Genomic DNA, 9,422 nt, shown 5'->3' with positions numbered 1-9,422 from the left:
GGTTGGAAAAATCTTTGAAGTCAATCGGATCAGCTTCTCTAACAATGAATTTCCTGTTGAAGGTAAGAGGCATAACCGGGGTCTTTACATTACAGTGAAATACGAAGATTTCTACGTCACTCATGTCATGATTGACGGAGGTTTAGGTGCAAATATCTGCCTTATTTCTACTTTCCAAAAGTTGAATATTGATGTTGAGAGGATCAAGTCCAACAATGTATGTGTCAGGGATTTCGATGGTGCAAAATCAAAATCCATTGATAAAATAGAAATAATGTTGATTATAGGTCCTGTTGGGTTCGCCATAGAGTTTCAAGTATTAAATATAGACTCCTCTTATAATCTATTATTGGGAAGATCGTGGATCCACAAGGCCAAGGCGGTTGCATCTATATTGCACCAAATGATCAAGTTTGAGCATGACGGGCAAGAAGTGGTTATACATGGTGAAGGGGATTTATCCGCCTACGAAGATTCTCTCTTTTCCCTTATTGAAGCAAATAATGTAGAGGAGACATTTGTCTATCAAACTTTTGATACAGTGTCGGTGAATTGTATCATTGAAGGGTAGGTTATTCCAGGGCAACAATTGTCTCCCGCTTCTATCATGATGATAAATAAAATGTTAAAATATGGATTTGGGCCAGGAAGGGGTTTGGGAGTGTCTCTGCACGGTGTAGTTCATCCCATATGTCCGAATGAGAACATGGGCACTTTTGGTTTGAGATTTTAACCTACGGCTAAAGATATGAAGAAGGCCAAGGGAAGGAAAAAGGAAACATGGTCACTCCCTCGCCCAGTGCCCCTACTAAGTAAGTCATTCATTAAGGGCAGTGTCGTGGCACCTATAGAGTTTGGAGCTGAATTGGTTCATGACTTTCAGAACCTGTTGATCGAAGTTGACATGGTTGAAGCAGGAGAAGGTACCAGTAAGACAGACGTGAAATTCATAGGTCCAGTTGTCCGGCTCAACAATTGGGAAGTCACTCCTCTCCTCGTTAGGAAGGAGTTTTGGTAGTTTGTTTTGTTTTTATTTCGTTTTATCCGAGTTATTTTAGGGTTATAATTCAGATTTTAGTTTGTTTATGTTATGTTGGCATTTATGTTTAAACCCTCCTATCTTTCCTTTTAAGGAAATGCAATGTCCCTTTGTTTCATGTCTAATATATTTTATTTTTGTCTTTTTCTTTATACAGTTCTCTTTATACTGATTCTAATGACATGGCATGCATGGAAAATTTTTAGCCTGATCTTAAAATCCAAACTAATCAAGATATAATGAAGCAAGAGGTAGAATATGATGAAGAAGAGGCACTAGAGGAAATAAGCAAAGAGTTGGAACAGTTTAAAGATAAGCCGAATCCTAATTTGAATGAAGCTGAGCCAATTAATCTAGGGAATCAAGAAGATGTTAGGGAAACTAAAATCAGTGTACATGTTTTGCCACAGCTAAAAGATGGAATGATTCAAGCATTAATTGATTATAAGGATGTTTTTACATGGTTTTATGATGATATGCCTAGTCTAAGCACCGAATTAGTGGCCTATAATTTGCCAACTGATCCTGCATTCCTCCCTGTGAAACAGAAGTTGAGGAAGTTTAAAACTGATGTAAGTATCAAAATCAAAGAGGAAATCATGAAACAACTTGAAGCCAAAGTCATTTGAGTGGCTCGTTATCCTACGTGGTTATCCAATGTTGTTCTTGTCACAAAGAAAGATGGCAAAATTTGAGTATGTGTTGATTACCGTGATTTGAACAGAGCAAGTACGAAGGATGATTTTTCGTTGCCTAACATCCATATTTTGCTGGACAATTGTGCTAAACATGAGGTTGCCTCTTTTGTGGATTGATACGCCTGATACCACCAGATCATTATGGATAATAAAGATGCGGAAAAGACATCTTTTATCAAACCATGGGGAACTTATTTCTATCGAGTGATGCCATTTGGTTTGAATGATGATGGAGCAACATACATGAGAGCTATGACCACTTTGTTTCATGATATGATGCATAACGAGTTTGAGGTTTATGTAGATGATGTGATGATTAAGTCAAAAAGTCAGGCTGACCATGTTAAAGATTTAAGAAAGTCCTTTGAAAGGCTTCATAGGTATAATCTCAAGCTCAACCCGGCAAAATGTGTGTTTGGAGTTCTGTCTGGAAAGCTGTTGGGGTTTGTAGTCAGCCGTCGAGGAATTGAATTGGATCCCTCGAAAATCAAAGCCATTCAGGATTTGCCCCCGTCCAAGAATAGGACAGAGGTAATGAGTTTGCTTGGTAAACTGAACTATATTAACAGGTTTATTGCTCAACTCACAACCATGTGTGAGCCCATTTTCAAGTTGCTAAAAAAGAGTGTTGTAGTAGAGTGGACTGAAGAATGTCAGGAAGCGTTCGACAAAATCAAAAGATATATGTCAAATCTGCCCGTGCTGGTACCACCGGAGCCTGGTAGGCCTTTGCTTTTATATTTGTAGGTCATGAATAATTCTTTTGGTTGTGTCCTGGGTCAACATGATGTCACGGGCAAAAAGGAGCAGGCTATTTATTATCTTAGCAAGAAGTTCACAACATATGAGGTCAGGTACACTCTTCTTGAAAGGACGTGTTGTGCCCTAACCTCATCTTATAATTTCTTTTTCAAGAAAAACAAATGAATAACCACCTCATCTTTTACTTATTTATTAATTCCTTTTTGTTTTTATCCAAATAACAAACCCTAACTAATTTTGTCTTATCTAATATTCCAACAACCCACCCAATAAAAAATAAGACACCTAACCCTTACCCCTCCAATTAAAAAACAACACCTACCCCCCTCCTTTTCTTGTTCAAAAAGAGATATAACTAGAAGGAACCTTTTAGAAAATTTCCCTATGGACACCTCACTCATGGACCCTATTTTATTTTTCATTTGTTTTTATGCTAACATAGACTCCACTCACGTGAGGGACCTCGCCATATATATTAGAATATACCTTCACTAGAGAGGATATATACAGCACTCATCATTCTTCATTAAAAAAAAAAAGAGATATACATACATAGAGAGGCACGACTTCTGGCTCCTCATGATCTTATCATTATCTTTTTCACAAAAATAGAGAATAGGTCGTAGAAATATTATTTTTTTTATTTTCTTTCTCCTTTCTTTAATGACACACTCCATTGAAGCTCACACGCACGTACAGAGATCGGGAGAGGGGAGATCGAGAAAGACTTTTCCAGCGAGTCCTCGCCGAAAGACGTTGCTGCCGTCCCTTCTTCTCCGATTCTGTCACCTTTTGAGCACGTTTTAGCTTGCCTGAGCTCCTGCAAAATGAACAAGTCTCTGCCAGCTTATCTCTGGCCAAAAACGAACCCTTTGGGTCAGTTCCGGTGAAATAACGCCGGAATAATGCTGGAAATCAGTCAAATATCAGTCATTTTCCTTACCTATTTCAGTGACATTCATCGAAAAATATACGAGGGTCTCATTGTTGAGGTGTGTTCGAGTTGCGGGTCCGGGTTCACGAAAAATAGTGAAGTCTATTACCGAAGTTGGGTTTCGTCATTGAGGTTCAGTTCGAGGTTTGAGGCGCGGATCTCATTTTGTTTAAGCGAATTGTAATTCAAATAAAAGCAGCATTGAGGTCCACTCTTCATCCCCTTTTTCATTAATTAATTGTTTGATACTTTATGTGGTAAATATGTTGGTGTTTGAATCTTGTTTTGCGTTGATTTTGCTATGATTTATATCATCGTGATTACTATGGTTGATATTGATTAACTGATTCATGTGAATTGAGTAATTGAAAGATTTGAATTCGTTTGGGAATAAGCGGGACGGAGATTGAAAGTTGATAAAGTAAGTATTGTTGTTGATTCATAGATGTCGTCGATTGTGATAGTGCTATGATAGGAGGATTTGGGTAGGCAAATAGTAGGTTCGGATAGGCAAATTTCAGGAATTATGGAATGTTGAATGCTCGAAACATGTGTCGAATGGCTCGATTTTATTTCTTTTGGATCAAATGTATTATTTGGTCGGGGAATGCCCCGAGGTATTTGTGTTTATTCGCCGGAGAATGCCCCAAAGTGTTTTTGTACCTGGAAGACAGCCGTGATGAAGGCCCGAGGCATCGGGTAGCATGGGAGCGCAATTAGGATTAGGGTAGGTTAGAATAAGATTTATATTTTCGCACTTCTTTTTTTACTTTGGACTGTATAATTGGACTAAACATTATTTTGGGGATTTGTTTTGGCGGTGTGTTTATTTGATTGATTGCTTTATGTGTTTCGTGTGGTTTATACACTCATTGATGTCAAATTAACCGATACTCTCTACCAAGCGACCGTGGTCAAACCACGGGATCGAGGGGTGCCTAACACCTTCCCCTGGGTCAACAGAATTTCTTAGCCGGAATCTCTGTTTGTGGATCAGTCTTTTAGAGTCAAAACAGTTTTGAAAAGGATTTTCAAAGGTGACTTCGCACACCGATTTTATGTCAAGTGGCGACTCTGAGTTTAAATGTAAATAATCCTTTTTCGAAGTAAATTTTCATCTTTTGTCACTCAATATTAATATCCTTTCGAAACTTAAAATCATATCTTTTGGAGTTAAAAAAATTAATATCCTTTCGAAACTTAAAATCATATTTTTTGGAGTTAAAAAAGAGGTGTGACAAGATGTATTTAAGAAGAATTCTCTTTTTGTCTCGTCAAACCACAGGATATATAATACAAATTTATGCAAAAATTATTTTAGTGAAAATTGAATCTGCCAAGGGATAACACCACCACATAAATTTGATACAATATTTGACCAGAATTTAACTTGTCATCAAGTTATAATATTTTAAGAGGAATATTATTAGTGGACAGTGGTTAGACACATCATACAATTATATATCAGATATTATCTCAATTAACAGTTTATGTGTCGTATTAAAATTTATCATGAATTTAAATAACAAATAAACCATTCTTATAACAGTGCGACTCTTAGGTGATGACGATTTTTTTTCTTAAAAAAAGTATCATAAATCGAACCATATTAATATCAATGTAAACCAAGGTTATTGGGATGATCTTGAAAAGTCTGACTTTAGTTATACACAATAGAATAATTACAAAATTATTATATTATTTCAAAAAATAACCATATATCATATTATTACAAAAGTCGAATCATACATACATCATATATGGATCTAAGTTTGAAATTAGCTAGTAGAATAAATAACCACTTTATTCGCCACTTCTTTATGTATAAATATGATAAAAATTGTTCTATTTAACTTGAGCTGGAAATAGTGGATGTGCTTGCACTAGCTATTTTGAATGTGAATCTGTCTTTTTTTGTCATAATTTAATTTCAGGTATGTATAATCTATTTTGACCATCGAATTTCACGAATATGCGTCCCTTAAGCTACATTATTATTAACCAAAAAGTACCATGTGAACTTATACTATACGTTTAAAGATTTTTTTAGTAGCTTAATTGGTTGGTTAGACAAACTTTTACATTTTTTATGAGTGTTTGATCCTCAATTTATAATCCTCGACCTCCATTATTTTTTTTTTAAATAAATAAATAAATGATGGACTGATCCACCTAGCCCGCAACCCGCATAAGGTTGGGCTAACCATTCCTAGAACCATCGAAATGCTAAGTCTGCCCAACCCAACACGTCAATTTTAAGGCGGAAGGACTGAACTAGACTGATCCATATTGACAGTTCTCCCGGGGCGGAGCCACCTTATGGTTAGGGAGTTGACCCGACCCCCTTCAGTGAAAAATTATACTATTTATGCATGATTAAAATTATTTTTTATGTATATATAATTGATGTTGAACCTCCTTCGGCTAGTTTGTGTGCCTACTTTTTTCGATTTTGAACCCCTTATTAAAAATTCTGACTCCGATACTGCAGCTCTCTAAATAAAAATCTATTGATCCTTCTCTTTTTATGTCGACTAGCCCTCTGGGGTGTCACAATCCAGGACTATGTATCTATCTACAGCTAGAAGATGCTTGATATAACACTTATTAATTAGGATTCCAACACTTTGAAAAAAAAAAAGTATAAGCATCTTACAAAAAATTCCTTTCTTAGCGGTTTGTAAAATTAGTTAGCCAAAAAGAAACCACCACCTCAAGTGCAACACAGCAAATAACATTAATGTATATATGCTAAGTGTCAACCGTCAATTTCCCATATTTATATATCTTTTTTGGGTTTTCATCCGGTGTTCGATATCCGTATTGGAGCCCGACTAATTCGAATCGCAGCGGGTAGGGCCCCATTCGGGGGTAGCGCTCCCCATCAATGATTTTCCATACCTAGAGCTCGAACCCGAGACCTCTGATTAAAAAAAGAGCAACCACATCCGCTACATCACATCCCTTATGGTCCATGTGTATGTATCTTAGTTGTTTCACAAATTGACTTTTGCATATATTCCCCTCTCTTCCACTCTTTCTTTGCCTTTATAGGGAATTAAAAAGTAAGGGATAATATTACTCCAGTATTGAAGGTGTGGTCTAGCGATCAATTTTTAACTTGTTTCCATTGGATACTATCGCAATGAGATATCTTGAGTAAAGTTCATAAAAAAATGCAAGTTCAAGTGGTGGAAACAGTATCTTATAAAAATATAAGGTAAAAGCTGGATGCAATAAATTCTTATAATTCGATCCTTCTCGTTGACCATATAAAAATTATTTTAAAGGGTGTAATTTAATAGTTACACGCTTCTTGCCATTGGCTAGAAGTGACCAAGAAAGTGAAAAACTTTAGTAGTCGTACATATTGTGTATGAATTATTCTATTCTTTTTGTTGATATATATATACCCATTTCTAGTGTCCTCTTCACCTCAAAATATTTCCAACTTCCTGCTCTAAATTAAGCTTATTATGTCAATGGCTAAAGTTTACTCAAACAAGTCAAATTACATAAGTACAATTTCTTCTTCTTCATCATCATCATCTTTTTCTTCTATTTCCTCTAGTAACTCTTATGTTAGCCAAAGAAGAGAAACATTCACTTTGTGGATGAAATCTTTAGTCTACCACGGAAATGGATGCACTGTTTATGATTCAAATGGACAAATTGTTTATAGAATTGACAACTACAACATTAAACGTAGCAAAGAAGTTCATCTCATGGATTCCAATGGCAAAGTTCTCTTTTCTATTCGAAATAGGGTAAGAAGCATGGTCTTTTTTATGAAACAACTTTCTCTTATTTTTATAAGCCGTACATGCGAAAATGAAACTTCTTTTTGATAATCGATAGCAACAAAACTTGAATTCAGAACTTATATATGCTTTAATACCAACACAAAAATAGGAATTATTAATGGTCAACTTTTGTGGCTAAACAACAAAAATATGTTGATGGATTAATAAATAATGAATTTGCTATAGTATATTTTAGCAACGAACTTATTGTGCCAGGTTAAATTGTCTGATTACTTTATCTAAAAGTTAAAATGGCTGAAAAGTTGCATTTTATGTAGTTAAATTACATCTTTAATGATACTTACGTGCTGTTTTTTCTTTTTCTTTTTCCACAGAAAGTTCCAGTATTTGGACATTGGGATGGCTATAAATGGAGTTATGATGGAGTTACTAGTAAAGAAATACCATGGTTTCAAGTGAAGAAAATTCACAATGTTCGAAAAGGGGATAATGTGAATTATTACAATGTTATATTGGGATGTAATTCTGAAGCTAGTTGCTATAACATTATCCTTGCCACAAGATCAATTAAGATTATGAATCATCAAGGCCAACTCGTCGCAGAGGTAATAATTTATCTGTCAGATCACCTAAAAGATAATTATATATATAACGTTCGTATTACAAAATTCATTTAACTATTAGTGTTAGTGACTGATTTGTATGTTAATTATGATCAGGTGAAACAAAAGCAAGCAAGTTCAGGAGTACTATTTGGAGATGATGTATTAACATTAGTGGTGGAACCTCATGTTGATCACTCATTAGTTATGGCTCTTGTTACTGTTTGTGGTCTTATCCATCACAAAATTTGATTATTGGTATTCAGAGTAGTTAGTTTAATCTCTTTTTCTATGTAATAATTGTAATCTCTATCTTCCCTTGAGGAATGAGTTGTTTAGATGTGATCTTATGATGAATATTGAGGTATATGAAATTTTGTTCAGACCAGATTGTGTGCACCTCGACTATTTCATCAAATACTTAGTACAAATTGACTCCCATTTGTTGAATAGTCAGCCCATTAAGTTAAGAAAGTTCCAATGTATATAATCTGATCCTTTGTAGCACTGCTTCGCTGTTCCTTTGTTTCACTGCTTCGCATTAAAGTTTCATGAAATTGGGGATTTGTTGATACAATCACTCAAATGGTTAAATTTCTGCAGGATTGCTAAATTCAATTTCTGCATAATCGCAACAAAGAATCAATTGGTATGTTGTGTTTGAAATCACTGTAAGTTTCTTATATTATTTGCGTGTCTGGAATACTCTGACTGTGTTGAGAAATTGGAGTAGATAATTGAGTGAAATGGCTCATACTGGCACTGGAACTCCAGATAATACAACAATCGGAAGTGCTAATATCGCAACAACAGGTCAACAAATAGATTACAATCATTCACTATTCCTACAGTCGACTGATTATTTCGTTCCAATTAAAAGGAAGTGAGAACTACACAGTATGGAGTAAAATCCATGCCAATTGCGTTGTTGGTAAGGAACAAATTAGGGTTAGTGGATACCTTGTTGGTAAGGAACAAATTAGGGTTAGTGGATGCTACGTGTAGGAAAGAGTCTGTACCAGATAGTCTACAATATCAGTGGGAACGTGTGAATGCTATTGTGTTGTCTTGGCTGGCTGATGAACTCGGTAGCAAGCAATCTTATAGGAGGTTTTGTTTATGCCACAAATGCACAGGCTGTGTGGGAAGATTTAAGAGAAAGGTTTGAAAAAATTGATGGATCTCGAGCATTCAACATTCATCAAGAAATTGCCACATGTAATCAAGGCACTCAATCAGTTTTTTTGTACTACACAAAGCTTAAAGATCTTTGGGATGAATTTGAGTCTATGATTCCAGCACGTAGTTGCAATCCAATACTTACAGAGAAAAAAACTATATCAGTTTTAGATGGGACTGAATGAGTCATACTCTCAAGTAACAAGTCCTATTCTATTTTTGAGTTCTGTACCAAGTGTTCATCAAGCGTATGCAATGGTAATGAGTGATGAAAACCAACGAGCTATGTCAGCTACCCTCTAATGCAGCTGGTCTGTAGCTAACAAAAATCAAGGTTTAGGATAGGCAGATGCTATAGCAATGCATACAAAGTCTGGTACTGGAAACACAAGGTTTAAAAGGAACTACAATCCCAGTGCATTTTGTGATCATTGCAAGTTTAAG

At 35.6% G+C, this 9,422-nt stretch overlaps 1 protein-coding gene across 1 annotated transcript; it reads left to right on the top strand.

Moving 5' to 3' along the window:
• The first annotated feature begins 6,862 nt into the window (after window positions 1–6,862).
• Window positions 6,863–8,187, top strand: LOC107865537 (protein LURP-one-related 11). Its single transcript, XM_016711788.2, has 3 exons — window positions 6,863–7,200; window positions 7,572–7,802; window positions 7,917–8,187. Exons 1-3 carry the CDS (start codon window positions 6,910–6,912, stop codon window positions 8,049–8,051), a joined length of 657 nt encoding a protein of 218 aa, XP_016567274.1. The 5' UTR covers window positions 6,863–6,909; the 3' UTR covers window positions 8,052–8,187.
• Window positions 8,188–9,422: the final 1,235 nt, after the last annotated feature.

This window comes from Capsicum annuum, chromosome 1 (genome assembly GCF_002878395.1).
Source record: "Capsicum annuum cultivar UCD-10X-F1 chromosome 1, UCD10Xv1.1, whole genome shotgun sequence".
Classification (NCBI taxonomy): Eukaryota; Viridiplantae; Streptophyta; class Magnoliopsida; order Solanales; family Solanaceae; genus Capsicum; species Capsicum annuum.
This window is presented reverse-complemented; position numbering and strand designations above follow the sequence as displayed.

What these genes read in the sequence shown, in the direction of transcription:
- LOC107865537 (XM_016711788.2), top strand. Translation starts at nt 6,910, where the DNA reads ATGTCAATGGCTAAAGTTTACTCAAACAAGTCAAATTACATAAGTACA. An exon ending in TCTTTTCTATTCGAAATAGG is followed by an intron (nt 7,201 to 7,571) that starts GTAAGAAGCATG and finishes CTTTTTCCACAG; the next exon opens with AAAGTTCCAGTATTTGGACA. An exon ending in AAGGCCAACTCGTCGCAGAG is followed by an intron (nt 7,803 to 7,916) that starts GTAATAATTTAT and finishes AATTATGATCAG; the next exon opens with GTGAAACAAAAGCAAGCAAG.